This window comes from Glandiceps talaboti, chromosome 7 (genome assembly GCF_964340395.1).
Source record: "Glandiceps talaboti chromosome 7, keGlaTala1.1, whole genome shotgun sequence".
NCBI lineage: Eukaryota > Metazoa > Hemichordata > Enteropneusta > Spengelidae > Glandiceps > Glandiceps talaboti.
In genome coordinates, this window is record NC_135555.1 from 24,515,289 (window position 1) to 24,535,697 (window position 20,409).

A 20,409-nucleotide genomic window follows, 5' to 3' on the forward strand; every position below is an offset into this window, starting at 1 on the left:
AAAATGTTAAATTGAGTAGTGGGAACTTTAAGAATATATATTAGAATCTAAATAACTCTTATTTCATTCCATCAATAAGTTTATACTGTATTGTTTGATTCATTCCTTTCAGGATGGAACTCAAGGTCACGGAAGATGACACGAACACAGATGGCAGATGAACACCAGACAGCCAATCAAGAAGTGGAAGAAGTAAGTGAAGATTTTGGAATTGTATAATTACTGAGAATGGTCATTAAATTTTGTTGCCCAATATTTCTTCCAATCTGCAATGGAAAGTATAAGTTATCAAAAAGTTCTTTTGTCAGTACTAATCACACAACAAGTAATGACAACCTTATGTCACAAGTAGACTGTAGCAGAATGAAGAAATATTTTGGAAATGAACAGAATTGTATTATCCGTGGTAATATCTTTTCAAAAAGGTTAAATTGAGTAGTGGGAACTTTAAGAATAAATATTAGAATCTAAATAACTGTTATTTCATTCCATCAATAAGTTTATACTGTATTGTTTGATTCATTCCTTTCAGGATGGAACTCAAGGTCACGGAAGATGACACGAACACAGATGGCAGATGAACACCAGACAGCCAATCAAGAAGTGGAAGAAGTAAGTGAAGATTTTGGAATTGTATAATTACTGAGAATGGTCATTAAATTTTGTTGCCCAATATTTATTCCAACTTGCAATGGAAAGCATAAGTTAACAAAAAGTTCTTTTGTCAGTACTCATCACACAACAAGTACTGACAGCCTTATGTCACAAGTAGACTGTAGCAGAATGAAGAAATGTTTTGGAAATGAACAGAATTGTATTATCCGTCGTAATATCTTTTCAAAAAGGTTAAATTGAGTAGTGGGAACTTTAAGAATAAATATTAGAATCTAATAACTGTTATTTCATTCCATCAATAAGTTTATACTGTATTGTTTGATTCATTCCTTTCAGGATGGAACTCAAGGTCACGGAAGATGACACGAACACAGATGGCAGATGAACACCAGACAGCCAATCAAGAAGTGGAAGAAGTAAGTGAAGATTTTGGAATTGTATAATTCCTGAGAATGGTCATTAAATTTTGTTGCCAAATATTTCTTCCCAACTGCAATGGAAAGTATAAGTTATCAAAAAGTTCTTTTGTCAGTACTAAGCACACGACAAGTAATGACAACCTTATGTCACAAGTAGATTGTAGCAGAATGAAGACATATTTTGGAGATGAACAGAATTATATTATCCGTGGTAATATCTTTTCAAAAAGGTTAAATTGAGTAGTGGCAACTTTAAGAGTAAATATTAGAATCTAAATAACTCTTATTTCATTCCATCAATAAGTTTATACTGTATTGTTTGATTCATTCCTTTCAGGATGGAACTCAAGGTCACGGAAGATGACACGAACACAGATGGCAGATGAACACCAGACAGCCAATCAAGAAGTGGAAGAAGTAAGTGAAGATTTTGGAATTGTATAATTACTGAGAATGGTCATTAGATTTTGTTGCCCAATATTTATTCCCATCTGCAATGGAAAGTATAAGTTATCAAAAAGTTCTTTTGTCAGTACTAATCACACAACAAGTAATGACAACCTTATGTCACAAGTAGATTGTAGCAGAATGAAGACATATTTTGGAGATGAACAGAATTGTATTATCCGTGATAATATCTTTTCAAATAGGTTAAATTGAGTAGTGGGAACTTTAAGAGTAAATGTTAGAATCTAAATAACTGTTATTTCATTCCATCAATAAGTTTATACTGTATTGTTTGATTCATTCCTTTCAGGATGGAACTCAAGGTCACGGAAGATGACACGAACACAGATGGCAGATGAACACCAGACAGCCAATCAAGAAGTGGAAGAAGTAAGTGAAGATTTTGGAATTGTATAATTACTGAGAATGGTCGTTAAATTTTGTTGCCCAATATTTCTTCCCATCTGCAATGGAAAGTATAAGTTATCAAAAAGTTCTTTTGTCAGTACTAAGCACACGACAAGTAATGACAACCTTATGTCACAAGTAGATTGTAGCAGAATGAAGAAATATTTTGGAGATGAACAGAATTGTATTATCCGTGGTAATATCTTTTCAAAAAGGTTCAAGTGAGTAGTGGCAACTTGTAAGAGTAAATATTAGAATACTGCTATTTCATTCCATCAATAAGTTTATACTGTATTGTTTGATTCATTCCTTTCAGGATGGAACTCAAGGTCACGGAAGATGACACGAACACAGATGGCAGATGAACACCAGACAGCCAATCAAGAAGTGGAAGAAGTAAGTGAAGATTTTGGAATTGTATAATTACTGAGAATGGTCATTAAATTTTGTTGCCCAATATTTATTCCCATCTGCAATGGAAAGTATAAGTTATCAAAAAGTTCTTTTGTCAGTACTAATCACACAACAAGTAATGTCAACCTTATGTCACATGTAGATTGTAGCAGAATGAAGAAATATTTTGGAAATGAACAGAATTGTATTATCCGTGGTAATATCTTTTCAAAAAGGTTAAATTGAGTAGTGGGAACTTTAAGAATAAATATTAGAATCTAAATAACTCTAATTTCATTCCATCAATAAGTTTATACTGTATTGTTTGATTCATTCCTTTCAGGATGGAACTCAAGGTCACGGAAGATGACACGAACACAGATGGCAGATGAACACCAGACAGCCAATCAAGAAGTGGAAGAAGTAAGTGAAGATTTTGGAATTGTACAATTACTGAGAATGGTCATTAAATTTTGTTGCCCAATATTTCTTCCCATCTGCAATGGAAAGTATAAGTTATCAAAAAGTTCTTTCTTTTGTCAGTACTAATCACACAACAAGTAATGACAACCTTATGTCACAAGTAGACTGTAGCAGAATGAAGAAATATTTTGGAAATGAACAGAATTGTATTATCCGTGGTAATATCTTTTCAAAAAGGTTAAATTGAGTAGTGGGAACTTTAAGAATAAATATTAGAATCTAAATAACTGTTATTTCATTCCATCACTAAGTTTATACTGTATTGTTTGATTCATTCCTTTCAGGATGGAACTCAAGGTCACGGAAGAAGACACGAACACAGATGGCAGATGAACACCAGACAGCCAATCAAGAAGTGGAAGAAGTAAGTGAAGATTTTGGAATTGTATAATTACTGAGAATGGTCATTAAATTTTGTTGCCCAATATTTCTTCCCATCTGCAATGGAAAGTATAAGTTATCAAAAAGTTCTTTTGTCAGTACTAATCACACAACAAGTAATGTCAACCTTATGTCACAAGTAGATTGTAGCAGAATGAAGAAATATTTTGGAAATGAACAGAATTGTATTATCCGTGGTAATATCTTTTCGAAAAGGTTAAATTGAGTAGTGGGAACTTTAAGAATAAATATTAGAATCTAAATAACTCTAATTTCATTCCATCAATAAGTTTATACTGTATTGTTTGATGCATTCCTTTCAGGATGGAACTCAAGGTCACGGAAGATGACACGAACACAGATGGCAGATGAACACCAGACAGCCAATCAAGAAGTGGAAGAAGTAAGTGAAGATATTGGAATTGTATAATTACTGAGAATGGTCATTAAATTTTGTTGCCCAATATTTCTTCCCATCTGCAATGGAAAGTATAAGTTATCAAAAAGTTCTTTTGTCAGTACTAATCACACAACAAGTAATGTCAACCTTATGTCACAAGTAGATTGTAGCAGAATGAAGAAATATTTTGGAAATGAACAGAATTGTATTATCCGTGGTAATATCTTTTCGAAAAGGTTAAATTGAGTAGTGGGAACTTTAAGAATAAATATTAGAATCTAAATAACTCTAATTTCATTCCATCAATAAGTTTATACTGTATTGTTTGATGCATTCCTTTCAGGATGGAACTCAAGGTCACGGAAGATGACACGAACACAGATGGCAGATGAACACCAGACAGCCAATCAAGAAGTGGAAGAAGTAAGTGAAGATATTGGAATTGTATAATTACTGAGAATGGTCATTAAATTTTGTTGCCCAATATTTCTTCCCATCTGCAATGGAAAGTATAAGTTATCAAAAAGTTCTTTTGTCAGTACTAAGCACACGACAAGTAATGACGACCTTATGTCACAAGTAGATTGTAGCAGAATGAAGACATATTTTGGAGATCAACAGAATTATATTATCCATGGTAATATCTTTTCAAAAAGGTTAAATTGAGTAGTGGCAACTTTAAGAGTAAATATTAGAATCTAAATAACTCTTATTTCATTCCATCAATAAGTTTATACTGTATTGTTTGATTCATTCCTTTCAGGATGGAACTCAAGGTCACGGAAGATGACACGAACACAGATGGCAGATGAACACCAGACAGCCAATCAAGAAGTGGAAGAAGTAAGTGAAGATTTTGGAATTGTATAATTACTGAGAATGGTCATTAAATTTTGTTGCCCAATATTTCTTCCCATCTGCAATGGAAAGTATAAGTTATCAAAAAGTTCTTTTGTCAGTACTAAGCACACGACAAGTAATGACGACCTTATGTCACAAGTAGATTGTAGCAGAATGAAGACATATTTTGGAGATCAACAGAATTATATTATCCGTGGTAATATCTTTTCAAAAAGGTTAAATTGAGTAGTGGCAACTTTAAGAGTAAATATTAGAATCTAAATAACTCTTATTTCATTCCATCAATAAGTTTATACTGTATTGTTTGATTCATTCCTTTCAGGATGGAACTCAAGGTCACGGAAGATGACACGAACACAGATGACAGATGAACACCAGACAGCCAATCAAGAAGTGGAAGAAGTAAGTGAAGATTTTGGAATTGTATAATTACTGAGAATGGTCATTAAATTTTGTTGCCCAATATTTCTTCCCATCTGCAATGGAAAGTATAAGTTATCAAAATGTTCTTTTGTCAGTACTAAGCACACGACAAGTAATGACGACCTTATGTCACAAGTAGATTGTAGCAGAATGAAGACATATTTTGGAGATGAACAGAATTGTATTATCCGTGGTAATATCTTTTCAAAAAGGTTAAATAGAGTAGTGGCAACTTTAAGAGTAAATATTAGAATAGTGTTATATCATTCCATCAATAAGTTTATACTGTATTGTTTGATTCATTCCTTTCAGGATGGAACTCAAGGTCACGGAAGATGACACGAACACAGATGGCAGATGAACACCAGAAAGCCAATCAAGAAGTGGAAGAAGTAAGTGAAGATTTTGGAATTGTATAATTACTGAGAATGGTCATTAAATTTTGTTGCCCAATATTTCTTCCCATCTGCAATGGAAAGTATAAGTTATCTAAAAGTTCTTTTGTCAGTACTAAGCACACAACAAGTATTGACAACCTTATGTCACAAGTAGATTGTAGCAGAAGGAGAAATATTTTGGAGATGAACAGAATTGTATTATCCGTGGTAATATCTTTTCAAAAAGGTTAAATTGAGTAGTGGCAACTTTAAGAGTAAATATTAGAATCTAAATAACTGTTATTTCATTCCATCAATAAATTTATACTGTATTGTTTGACTCATTCCTTTCAGGATGGAACTCAAGGTCACGGAAGATGACACGAACACAGATGGCAGATGAACACCAGACAGCCAATCAAGAAGTGGAAGAAGTAAGTGAAGATTTTGGAATTGTATAAATACTGAGAATGGTCATTAAATTTTGTTGCCCAATATTTCTTCCCATCTGCAATGGAAAGTATAAGTTATCAAAAAGTTCTTTTGTCAGTACTAAGCACACGACAAGTAATGACAACCTTATGTCACAAGTAGATTGTAGCAGAATGAAGAAATATTTAGGAGATGAGCAGAATTGTATTATCCGTGGTAATATCTTTTCAAAAAGGTTAAATTGAGTAGTGGCAACTTTAAGAGTAAATATTAAAATCTAAATAACTGTTATTTCATTCCACCAATAAGTTTATACTGTATTGTTTGATTAGGATGGAACTCAAGGTCACGGAAGATAACACGAACACAGATGGCAGATGAACACCAGACAGCCAATCAAGAAGTGGAAGAAGTAAGTGAACATTTTGGATTTGTAAAATTACTGAAAATGGTCATTAGAGTTTGTTGCCCAATATTTTGTACCTTCAGCAATGGATTACAAGGCCACAGATGATGATACAAAGAGTGGAGAGGGATGGGTGTGACACTGATTGCAAACACCACAGAAGTGGGTCAACATCGAGTCGCCATAAATTTCATCAATTTGTTTTTGGGCAATATTTTTTTCTTCTGTCATCAATGATAAATACAAGTTATCTAAGGAGGAGAGGGTGGCCTTGTGAATTCTTATCACATGATAAGTAGCAACAAAGAAGTTAGTCAATATTAGTAATTTTGAGTGTAAACATTACAATTTCAATAAATTTCTTTTCATTCAATAAATAAATAAATTATCTTTTATTTACTCACTTCAGGATTACAAGGCCACGGAAGATGGTACGAAGACTGGAGCTGGATGGATGTGACAACGACTGCGAATGCCACAGATGTGAGTCAACATTCTGAATTTTAAAATTAGTCGACATAATTTCATCAATTTGTTATTGTCAATATTTTTCTCCTGTCATCAATGATAAATACAAGTACAATCTCAGGGGGAGAGGGTGGCCTTCTGAATACTAATCACATGACAAGCTTAGTTCACAAGTATTTTCAGGCTAAAATTAAACATTGTATTGAAGTAATTTTTCTAAAAGGTCAGATTAAGTAATTGCAATTTTGAGTGTAGATATTACAATCATTCAATATGTAAATATATTGTCTATTGTTTTATATATTCAATTATGATATTATCAGCAGTAATATGTTTTTAGAGCTTAGTAAAGTAATAGCAATTTTGAGTGTTTTGACTCATATCTCGAACACTGGAGAATGAATGACATAGAAACTTGTGAAATAATTTCACAGTGCCATGATGTAGAATGATGCTCATGCATTATATGAACCACATTACACAATGGAATATTAGATGTTAGCAATTTTGTTTAAGGATTTAGTAAATATTACAATTCGAATGGATGTTGTTTCAATAAATACTTTTATTAATTCACTTTAGGATGGACCCAAGATGAATTCGAAGACCCAAGAATGTGATTATTAAAATTTGATAAAATTGTTTTTCTTTTTTAAATATGATTGTATGAATGAATGAATGAATGAATGAGTGACTAGTTTCTATATCCCTTCCCCTTTCTCTTTCCCAACCTCCAAATTAAAAATAATTTCGTCTTCATCGTCAACTACCTCGCATCTCGGTCCTTTTTCGCTGTCGGTATTACATATACACAAACATTTCATCTTTTTCTCTTTCTTCTCATTTTTGGTTGTCCTCAGGCTAGGTTAAGTTGGTGACCGGTTTGTCGGTTGGTCGGTAGTATTTTCACTTGCCTCTCTATGGCCTTTCTCTCATACATAACATCCACAGACACAAATTTCGCAGTTTCGCCACCGTTAATATTTTCACCTCGTACATCTCCGTCCGTATTTGTCATCGCCGCGTTACCATCTGCATTCGTCATCTTCGCCATGTATCATATTCAAGCTATTTTAACACCAAACATACAAACTATATGTTTGTATGATTGAGAGTGCCCTTGACATTATTCGCAGTCAAGCAGAGTGTGTGTGTGTGTGTGAGTGTGAGTGTGAGTGTGAGTGTGAGTGTGAGTGTGAGTGTGAGTGTGAGTGTGTGTGAGTGAGTGAGTGAGTGAGTGAGTGAGTGAGTGAGTGAGTGAGTGAGTGAGTGAGTGAGTGAGTGAGTGAGTGAGTGAGTGAGTGAGTGAGTGAGTGAGTGAGTGAGTGAGTGAGTGAGTGAGTGAGTGAGTGAGTGAGTGAGTGAGTGAGTGAGTGAGTGAGTGAGTGAGTGTGTGTGTGTGTGTGTGTGTGTGTGTGTGTGTGTGTGTGTGTGTGTGTAAAAATGTGTCCCCTTGGATATGTTATGGCAACTCAAAAAAGGCGACAAAGAATTGCTTGGCAGCGATGACACCCCTAGCATTGACTAGATAATATGAACGTTAGACCGTTAGAAATAGTCTAACGTTCAGGGGACCTTTTTGCCAGACTTGCCATATCATAACCTGCAGCTGTTTACAGTGTTCACAGTAAATTCCTATTTGGTCTTGAAGGATGAGAATTTAAATAAATTATACCGTAAGTTATCTATACATATACTGATCAACTGAAAGTACTATCATCTGCCTTTTGTGGCTGTCATTCAAGGCAATGTCTATTATATCTACAAGATATCAAGCATACATCATCTACACCTGATGGCTAAGAGTGGTAAGTGTCATATATAAGTTACTTACTTTTTGTTATTCTTCTACATTCGATTTGCGACGATGATGAATGCAAAATAACTGTTTTATACATGCTAACGTAAGTGACTTATAAATGTAAATTAAGCATCTGTGAGAACAAATAACACACACATAAGGGCAAGTGATTCGTATATGAAAATAAATAACACACATAAAGCAAGTAATGCACTATGAATATAAACGATGCCCACACAAAGGCAAATGATGAAAAATTGAAAATAAGTTACACATGCATGGTGCATCATAAAAATAAATGACACCAGATAGCTGATAACCTAGTATCAAATCATATACAAGACGCATGATGTGCCATGTAAAAAATGACACCCAAGGCAAATGATGCATGTATTAAAGTAAATGATGTACATATGAATATAATTTATATTTGATGTGCATTAAGGTAAACGTAGACTGTAAGATATGTTGTGATTTTCCGCCCTCATCGGCCTACTCTCACACGTGTGAGGGCGCCTCGTCATGGCGTACCTTAAAGACTAAGGTAATTAGTGAACCAAAAAATAAATGGTGTGCCCTTCAGGCAAGTGATGCAATATGAAAGTGAAACATTCACTGGGTTAAATTATATAGCGGTACTATATATATATATATATATATATATATATATATATTCAAATATATTCAACAGCTAAATGAAGCTCGATTGTAAATTTCACCATAGACAGTGGGTTGGGGGGGGGTACACATACTTTGAAAATACAGAATCTCTGAAGTCCACAGGACCTTTTTGCCAGAATTTGCCACACATGTATGCAATATATATGTTAGATGGTATCAGCAGCATTATATTACAAGTATTTTTATGTCAATACGCCATATTTGGGTTACTGAAGTTCCAGCCATTTCTCAGGTAGTCAACCACAAGAGGGCGCACTAGATTTGCAGAGTGAGAGCTAGTCTCGGTTACCCTCGCCGCTGGCGGCTCTTCTTTAAGACCACCCCTCGTTCAGGATGTGGCAGGATGTTTGTGTCATAGTCACAGACATGCATGTTACCAGTTCCAAGATGCATTGCACATCTCTCCATACAATGCCATGTGTTGTGTATGTACTGAGGGGTTTGCACGTGCTACTCAGGGGGATGGTTGTCACCTGACTGTACCCTGGGTTCACCTGTAAAATCACTGTCTGTCATTGATGGCATTTAGCCAGAACAAAATCATTCATAATCAAAGATGTCAACATTTGTTTCCATAATTTCCTAATGAAAATGTTATTTCAAAGGTAATATAGACAAAACAAGACTATTATAACTGTAACAACATAAGCGACATCATGTCGCGTAATGCTTCTTGGAACCGGAAATGCGACTATTGGTTTACAAGAAGAGGTGAATTATATGTGTGTGAAAGACCTCGGTTGAAAACAGTGGATTTTTCCATCGGCCCTCTGCCCCCCCCCCAGCCTCTATGTAAAATTGGACTCCCTTTTATGTAAAACCGAAAAGAGGCTGCCCCCTAACACTTAATTCTAAATCATGATTACCCCCCCCCCCCTGTATATCATATTCACATGACAGCCATTTTTTGATCGTGACTCAATCTGGACTGTACTGCCTGACCATCTTGCAAATACTTGATAAGATCCCATGATAGCACTGTCATCTCCTTTTAGAAGCCTTGGAGGTTTTTACTCTTAAAAGTGAATTTTGAGACTATTAGTAATTGCCAAGCTTTACAAGACAGCACCAATATAAAGCAACTGCACAGGGTTGAAATATTTGTGAAATAAATTTTGATAGTATCTTCACAGTAAAATGTAGGGAAGAGCTTGGGAAAGGGATATGCCCACCTTTTTTGGGGGGGGGGGATCCTCGTGGTCTCTCCCTAGAAGGCTCTCTTAAAAGCCATTTTTAGGATATTCAGAGCCTTTCAAGCAATAATCTCCAAACTTTACAAAACAGCACCACCATATCAGAAAGTATTCTGTATAACTTACACAGGGTTGAAATATGTTAAAAGTTAAATGGCATCATTATACTAAAGGTCGGTACACTTAATAATGGTAGTATCATTGGTCGGGGAGATTTGGACTTTTAAGGCAATATTATAGTAGACTATCTTGGCAAACATTTCACATCTTTAAAAGACAATATTCGAATCGAAACAGGTTCAGACTTTAGATGGGAACGGGCTTACTATGACAGTAAAAAGGTTAGAGCATCTGATTGTTGGCTATGTATTAGTGACCCCCGGGGGTGAGAGATTTCTTGGGGTTTTCAAGGTCACCTTGATTTTTCAGTTTTTATCAACAAATCGCCGAAACATTACAATAATTACAGTTAAAGATAATGTTATATCCTACAAAGTGGTTATAATAGAGAATTATATAGATTACACATCCAGTTTCAGAGATACATGACATATGTTCTGTAACTAGTGTGGTAGGTAATACATTGCATATGTATATGTAAAGTTAAGTTTGAGCCACACTCCAGGTGAAGTAATATTTTAAAATAGGGACAGGAAAAAATACTAACGTTCAGACAAGGTCATGCCACTGTAGATTAATGGATTCTTTTCTTTCATCCAAATCCAAAACACAATGGCATCCCCTACCCAAAATTTCAAAACAGGATGCCCCCCCCCCCCCGCCAATTTCGAAAAGAGGTTGACCCCCTACTAATGCATCACATGTTAATAATCGTCTGCTACTTCTGTCGAAAACTATCCTGTTTACGGCACTTACGGCATATTCCGTCTAAATCTCTTGTACCCCGTTTGTGACTAGAATAGACTTTGCTTGACTAAAGCGACCATTTCACATATAAAGGAAAACTTACTGGAATGCTTGTTGCATAGAAACATTGTCAATGTTGATTTTTACAGCTAAAATCGTAGTCTTGGTGTTTCACTCACTCATGTGACATGACGTTTATTACACACCCTCAGACAACTGCTAATGCAAAATAAACAATGACGTAGGTGCCGTGCATAGTGAGGATGTAGAAGTAGTCAAGTTGAAATGTTGATTATCAGCAATATAAACAATTGTAGCCATTAAAATTTTCGAGCCCATGTGACACTGTAATGATTTCATTAAAGGCCTGTTTTTGCTGCACTGTGAAAGAATACAATGCATACAGCGATCTTCTATCGACTGTAGCTCTAAGTCTCAAACTGTACTAAAACTACCTACTGACAGCCAGTTTCTCTATTGAGCACAAGTGTAATCTTTCACTGGAGGATTTTAGAGACATAAAAAAATAGTTTCCATGGTATGAGCGTAAAAAAATATTATTGTGCTGCAAGTGCAGAAATGCTATAAATGTCAAATTCCCTGGTACATGTGTTTCTGGTGCCACCGCCATAGGCAGTTTTATACTTTGGCAAATGCTGAAACAAACTGAATCTCTACCATCAAATCAAATTACTAAGAATACTGACCCGACTTAGTACCTTTAATGAATCCTGTAATTTTTCATAATGATACAATAATTTTAAATGGTATGGCATGCAACAATATACTTTGAGGATTTTTCTTGATGTTAGTTTTCTGAATAACACCAGATAGCACTCTCTTAGTCCTTAAATTTCAAAAATTCAAAAGAGGGAGGGGGTGAATCTCGTACGCACCCCCATGCTCTCTTGTATTTTGATTCAAAGTTAAACTGGTATTGTTGACACCTTGATATATTAAATAGCACCACAAAGCATTCTTTTAGTTCTTCAATTTCATAACTTTCTAGGGGTACCCACCCCTACACTGCACCCATGTATTTTGATTCAAATTTCACCCTGTATTATTACTACCTTGATATGATAAAATAGCACCAGAAGTACTCTTTGAATCCTTGAATTTCAAAAATGTCCACTTGGCTCCCTCAAACTTCTATTCAACCTTAACTGTCTACTTTCTATTTTTACTGGCCACTTTGGGAATATTAAAGAATCATGAATGTCTCCGGGATCCTGTTATGAGGAAATTTAATTTCAAAAATAAAAAGTAACATGACTCGACTTGATGCGGTGAAAAGTCAAATTTATAAAGCATATATTTAAAAGAAAATTGCTGTACCCCTACTTGGAAAACTATTGCTGTCATGGTGGTTGAAAAAAAATTGTGGTAGTTCCAATTCATCCAGCTCCCTCCCCCGAAATCAAATGGTTAACCCTTACCACCGGACGTGATAGGGAAGCTGTGAAATCATGGTGAATCCATGTTTTTGAAATATTTGAAAAGAGGAGGATTATTTTTTAGAGAAAGAAAGCTGATGGAGGACCATTTTTAGCACAATGGAATCAGGGAAGGTCACATCTTGTACAACAGACCAGGCTTGATCCCCTCCCTTCTGTAATTTCCGAAGGCTCCCTTATTCGGGAAAATCTTGATAGGACAAATGGGACAGATATAAGTACTGCTATAGAGAGTCACCACCACCGTTAAAGGCATACCAATGGTCAAATGATCCAGCTGTCCCCGGGAGCCGTCCAGCACATTGACTGATAGCCAACTACTTATCCAATGCCTAACCCACCACCACCGTCTAATACACTCCGACGTTTTTGAATAGACCCCAAACAAAGAAAAGCAAACCAAAAAAAATAATTAAAACTACGAACAAAGAACAAAGAACACAACTGTTTCATAAAACATGCCTGTGATACGTATGGTGTTTCAGGTCGCCCTCTTCGGTGGAGCTCGAACACACAGGCTTCAGATTCCATTCTCTTCAACTTGAATCGAACAGAAATATTAAATTTGTACAAATTAAAATGGGGGAGGGGGGTGAGGTACCTCTGCGTCCTGTCAGTGCAACGATCCACTTTGGGCACTCAAATTAGATAATATTTCTATTTGTAAATTTTATAGAATAGTTTTAAATAGTGTGAGTAAAGGTTCAATTTTATTTGTAGTTTTAAAAATTCTATTTCGCGTTGAAAATCAAAATGGAGGTAGGAAAAGCCGATTTCTTACTGGTCCAATTGGCTAACAAGGCATTTTTTCCATATGGTTGGTTCAAGTAAATATTAACTACAAACTATAATTGTGAATGATCCCTGGGTGTTTGAATTTAGAATTTACCAACTTCAATGTGCAGTTTATTGGAAAAATAAACAACCGAACAGACGTGTTTTTATTTCTTTGCAAATATTCTATTTTATTTTTTGCTGTGTTTTACAGTTTAACGTTCTGATTTATTACTTTATAGTACATTTTAACCACATGATATCTGAATGGAAAACTACTTCAAAACATGTTCGTACTTAGCAAATCAACAAATAAAATTTACAATAACTAACAAGATATAGTAGTATTTACCTATACTGAAGATTTATGTTCTTCAAGCTAAAGCAGGGGAAACCATGCAGTGTTTTCGCGTTACTGTTTTGAAGAAAACTTATACAAGCAACACAATGAAATAAAAAGTCTGTGATCGATCAAGTAGACTTAGAGCTCTCCGAGTTTGCATCGTAACTCAACAACACAAGACAAGATTTCCTCGAAACGATTTTCCATTGGAATATCCGGTAAGTTTCGTAGGCATCCTTCTGTTCTTTCTAATTGTGACAAGGTAGACTTCCTATTTTAAGCGTAATGTCGCTGAATTATGTTTGTGATGACATATAATGCCAATATATCACCAGTGACATACGTTCAAAAAATGTATGCAGATGCGGCTAGTAACAAGACTATGCTCATAACAACAGTATTAACGATAGTTTACATTGCATATATAACACCATGAATGGGTAGGCATCAATATGATTAAAATCTTATGTGGTGAGAGTGGGTAGATGTCTTTATTATCTCTATTTCCATCGTTTTGTGCCGTTCGTCTTGTTCCGGGACGGGAAGGCGGCTATCACATGGAACAAAACAAATGACACAACATGTTGGAAATAAAGGTAAATAAAGACATCTAACCGCTCTCACCAAATCAGATTTTAATCAGATTGGGTAGGCATTACAATAAATCTTCAAAAAATATGTGTGCAAATATGTCTAGCAACAAGAACACAATCATGATAGAAAATTAAAGTTTACTCTCAACAGTTGTGCTACAACGCCATTGGCACTTTTATTTCCTATATCCAGTCTACACTATTTAAAATAATGTAAATCTTTTGTATAATAGCTATTACACACAGCCCTTGTACGAATACGAATACTGGATGTGTGACGTGTAACAAGAGTGGTGGTAATTATCACTGTGCCTGTAAAATTGACTCAAGTGTCAGTGTTGCTCAGTAAAGAATGTTATTTATGCAAATATATCTTTTTTTCGAATTTCACCTTTTTACAACACTACCAATGTTAACGTTGTATTAGTCTGAGAATGTTCTATTTAAATAACGTTTAGTCTAACTTACTAATGATCTTTAACATTGTTTATTATATTGTCATATCATATCATGTTATAGTTTTTTCAGAAAATGACGACGCCAAACCAACTCGTGCTTCAGTAAGTGGCGACGACGATCCACTCCTTATTTCGGGAAATAACAACACCGAAGCCGGCATCGAAACAACCAAGAATGAATCAACGAATGCTTAGGTAACTATTATATCGTATTATATCATATGATCAAACAATTCGAATTTGAATGTATCCGTAGCTGTTGCTATTTATCCCATACCTCATATGTAGATACTGAAACATTCTATGACAATTTATCTTGTTGGAGTACCTCTCGAGATGTTGGAAAAAATGAATGGGAGATTGACGTTATAGTTTTATTACTATATTAGCAATAATTTCACTTCGTCTAAGATACAACACAGTAGCTTCAGTCATGGATGATGATGATGATGATGATGATGGTGATTACGTCTTGGTATCTTCAAACATGACACATACATACATACATACATACATACATACATACATACATACATACATACATACATACATACATACATACATACATACGTTTGGGTAGGTGCGGGAAAAATTGCAAAAATACCGACAAATACCAACATATAAAGTCGTGTGTATGGCCTTCAGGACAGAAGATGCCAACGCGCGCGTGCACATTCCACTGTCTTTCAAGTTTGCCCTCTGAACGCGTAACTAAACACAGCTTTGAACGCGTCATTACGTGTACGCCTGCACGATATTGCTCCCGTACACGTACGCGTTCTAACGTGTATCTAAACCTCTCTAGTATTACTTTTAATTAGTAAACTTTTAAACAGTAAATCCCAAAGGAGTTCTGAGTTCTAGAAATGTTATCTGGTGGATTATTTTGACAAGTTCATACTGAAGAAAAATGTTTCATAGAAGTAATGATTTATATAAATGAAATTTCCTCTAGCACACTGATGACAATCACGCAAGTGTTTCAAAAAGTTACATACTAAAGTTCAAATTGGATAACTTGAAAAAATTGTTAGCGATGTCAATGCCACTTTGAATAATAGGACGAATGTATTAGTACTCCTGATAAAATCATACAATAGTTCATGGCTACAGATATACACCCATCAGGATGATAAGTATTCATCTTCTTACAAAGTTGTTCTACGGACTTGTCAACCTTACTAAAATGAAGGAAATATACCTGTAACAAGTAATTCAATAAAGAGAAGAGAAAAGAAGTTGTAGAGAGACTGACAGGACAGAAAAGACAGAGAATAGAACTGAAAAAATACATATTTTTTATCCTTGCCCCCTTTTTTTATTTCGCCCGCCCGCCCCGCATGATCATTCCACTGGAGATGAGAAGAAAAAAAGAAAAAAGGTCACCCTTAGACTAATAACCCAATACTTGGATGACAAAGCGATTTAATATTTGTCATTGCATATTTAATACCCCTACATAATGAATGTCTATTAAAAACTTAGGTCCTGACCAGAGCCGGACCCTAACCAATCACACGTAACCTACTCCCTAACAAAACGGGTTAACCTTGGGTTGACCTCCAAGAAGTTTTCCACTCTCCTACAATGTAATTGTTTCTGTCGCTACGCACGCACACTTGCACAAAATTGGCAAGTCACTAACCACAATTTAAAGTCGACATGGTGAGTTTCCTCATGTATACTGACCCAACATTTTGTAACAAGGCCCCACAAAACATACTACGAACAACACTAACAAAACCAAACATTTAAACTAAAAACATAATTACAACACATACATTTGTATCTTAAAATGTAATATAGATGTCGACTAATTGTTCATATTAACTTTACCTTGTTAGTTTCACTTCAATTGACCTTTTGGCACTTGGTTATATTTAGATCTGTATTGCTTAAATACAAACTAAGGTACACACTCTTTAACAAAACGAAGACTAGTGTATCCTTACGGGAGGAATTCAGTTTACATCTGGTCTATATTTACCTTATATTAAAATCTTAACTACTTCACTTGCACTTGCAACGATTTATGTTAATATTTTAAAACAGATATATCATATATTCAAATGTTGATAACCCTACAGCGCATTTCTTCCTTTTGACGTGTGTGTTTGTACGATTGTATCCTTTACCCCAACAGAAAAGTGATTTCAAACCTTTTTTCTGTTCGTCAGACTTCATACTATTATGAAGAGCTCATTCGTTTTTCAAGTTATATTTAAACAAAGCTGGCAAACTGTGATAAAAACAATTCTATTGGTCGACAAATATATGGAGCACGTCGTACATGGGACTCACAACTTCCCTCTCCTGAGAGCGTCGCCGCCAAGACCTCTCTCCAAATCCATTTCGACAGGCGAATCAGGTTGCGAGATTGGTGTTCGAAACAGGGGAAGCAAGCTGATTCGCTGAAAGTCAGAAGTCCTAAAAGCAATATGGCAGCCGCCAACTCCACACACAGATAGGCCTAGGCCTAGCGCGATTAGCGTTCACCTCTCAACAACTGGTAAAATGCTGACATACAACTTCACAGCCTTTATTTGGAGTTGACACGATCAACAGTGGATGACGAGAATACAATGTGGAGAAACAACTATCGGTAAGTATTTTGGTGTGTTACTGTATGAGTATTATATCAAGCTTTCTATGTGCTGTTAGGTTTATCTTTATTGACTTTAATCATCATCATGTTAATTTCACTTTTTAGCGCCAAATTTGACAGCACTGTCAGCAGACGACAGATAGACCAGATCAAATTTTCAGTCAGTTCTGATGTATTGTTGGTTGATACTTGCGTGGCACATAAAAGTCGCAAAGTTGCGTTAATATCAAGCATCATGGAGTTAAATGAAGCATTACGACTGGCTCTCCGACGATTTGATCCAACATTTTCTTTAAAAGATCAACAGATTAATGCGATCAAAAATATTTACGATGACAATGATGTAGTTGTTGTCCTTCCAACCGGATATGGTAAATCGATTATATTTCAGTTATTGCCATACATTATTTCTATGAAGAAATTCGGACACTGTGACCCATGCAGGTGTATGGTTCTTGTCATCTCTCCATTAAATGCTCTGATTCGCGACCAAATAGATCCGTGAAAGTGGTTTACGGGCTTGTAGCTTAGATGCCAGAACTTGTGATGTCACTGATGATGGCGAGGTGCAGTTGTGTATGGGAGACCACTTTATTGACATTGAAAAGGGGAACGCCAACATACTATTTGCGCACCCAGAGGCAATCGTTTCGAGTAAAAAAAGGTCGTGCCATACTGTTAAAACACAGAGAAAGAGTTGTAGCCGTTGCTGTCGATGAAGCCCATTGCTGTGTTGACTGGTGAGTAAAACTATGTTTTTTGATAGTCCTTGGGGATGCCTTAAGCTTACTGTTATTTATAACTGTAAACATCAGAACAAGATGATATACATGTATCTCACAGTAGTGCCCCATTTTTAAATTTACCTTCATGTTTTAATGTAAATTTGGTATGTAATAGACGGTGTCATATGGAAAACTTATCATTGTATTTTCTTTTCTTTTTATATACTACCAGTAGCATTATTTCATGCATGAAAACAATAAATCCATATCTATGGAAACCACTCAAACATATTTTCTTTGTCAAAACACAATGACTGTGTTGGAGAGTTAATAATGTTGCCTACTTGCTGAATGATTTTGGAAAATCAGTAGATAAGGTGGATACATTTACAATGTGCTTCTAATGAGAGCCATTATAGTATAATTTATACATATATGTACACATACAATTTTATTAAATTTGTGTAGTTCTCTAGTATCTTTTAGTTTAAGCTTATGAAATTATTTGATAAAGAGCTTGATTTGCTGGGTTTTTTCCCTAAGTACTAATACATTAAATTCTAGGTTAAAATGTAATATTTTTACCATGATAGTAGACAGGGATCAATAGATGATTTAAAAAAAATTATTTTGAAAGAAAGTCGTAGATTTAATGTGTCGCATTTCTTTTTAGAGGAATTTCTTTGATTGCAATTTAAAGTGACCATATAGATGACAAATGGATAGTTATTTTGGATTTTTAATCCATAAAACAGCATCCACAAAAAAGCTATGTGAAAGAGAGTCGACCAAATCTTTGTTTGTAACTCAATACATTACAGAAAGCTAAAAAGTGTTAAAAAGTTTGTTATTCTACATACAATAGCAAATGTTTTGAACATTTTTTAATGTTTTGCAATACTTTGAATTAGGAACAATGATTTAGTATTCATTTTGTATCTTTATGCACATTGCTTTTTAAAGTATAAAAACATAGTAGAGCTGTCTTAAGGATTAAAAATCGATTTGTCATCCAAATAGTCACTTTAAAGTGGCCATATGGATATGAAATGGGTATTCAAACTTATAAGAATTTGTCATTGAAGGGAAACCTTTTAAGGATGCTGGCTCTCGTATTTTTTAAAATGTTTTTTAGACTATTATACATAAGATGTAAATGTGAACATTTTAAGTAGAATAATTTCGCATGTACTATGTGATCCCTGATCATCAATCTGGTGAAAGTGTATATCATCTGTACTCAGGTGTTTCATATGCTTCGGTGTTATTGTAAATTACCATCTCCCTTTTTTTTTCCTTTCAGGGGTCATGACTTTCGCCCTGACTACTCACGTCTGTGTGTTTTAGCCTCACTTTTTCAAATGTTCCTCATGTGGCTTTAACGGCAACAGCAAGAAAAATGTATGAAGAGTCCATTGTCTCAACACTGTGTCTCAATAAACCAACTGTAATCCGAGAAAACCCAAACAGACCAAACATAACTTATCAGAAATTTTCACGACCTCCACGGGGGAAAGATAGTTATCATTCAATATTAGAGCCACTAGCAGTAGAATTGAAAGAGAAAAAACTTGACTTTCCATTGACTTTTATCTACCTTCCACTAGAATGGTGTGGCTATGGCTATGTTTTATTTTCTCGCATTCTTGGCTCTGATCAATACCAACCACCTGGATGTGATGAAATTCCAAAGTTTAGACTATTTAATCAGTACCATGCACCACAAACAGAGATGATGAAAGCTGAAATTCTATCTTCATTGAGCTCATCAAAATCTTCACTGAGAGTTGTATTTGCCACTGTAGCTCTTGGTATGGGCCTTGACTGCCCTCGTGTTTATCAAGTCATACATATTGGTGTACCAAGGACAATGGAAAGTTACTTTCAAGAAACTGGAAGAGCAGGAAGAGATGGGAAAAATGCCAAGGCTATACTGTGCTATAATAATACTGACATTGCCGTTAACAAAAAGGGCATGTCTGATGCTATGACTATGAGAGAATATTGTAAAAACGATAGTGATATTTGTTTAAGGAAACTGTTGTTGAATTATTTTGATTTTGATAAACCTGAAACAGAGCTACCAAGTCATTTGTGCTGTAGTGTATGTGAAAAGTCTTGTTCATGTTTGTCATGTAACCAAGTTAGAGATCTGGAAGTAGATTTATCTATGTTTAACACTGAATAAGATCACTATCTGAATCAGAAATAACGCTATAAAATAACTTTTATTCATGGAACTATGAATATGTGTAGATAAATATCAGACATGTTTACATGAACTTTAACGAAAACTCTGTACATAGCAAATGACGTAAGCCAAGTGGTTAAAATTTATACCAAGTATGTATATATTTCCAACCTGATCTGTGACAAAAAACACATTTTTCATGTACAAG

General features: G+C 35.1%; 2 protein-coding genes across 2 annotated transcripts in view; one reads left to right on the top strand and one right to left on the bottom strand.

Moving 5' to 3' along the window:
• The window catches only part of LOC144437867 (uncharacterized), a 435,833-nt gene that overhangs the window by 188,262 nt on the left and 227,162 nt on the right, over positions 1-20,409 (bottom strand). The window lies entirely within an intron of this gene.
• On the top strand, positions 19,410-20,198 carry LOC144438126 (uncharacterized). The gene has a single exon (XM_078127156.1). The coding sequence runs from the start codon at positions 19,410-19,412 to the stop codon at positions 20,196-20,198; it is 789 nt and encodes a 262-aa protein (XP_077983282.1).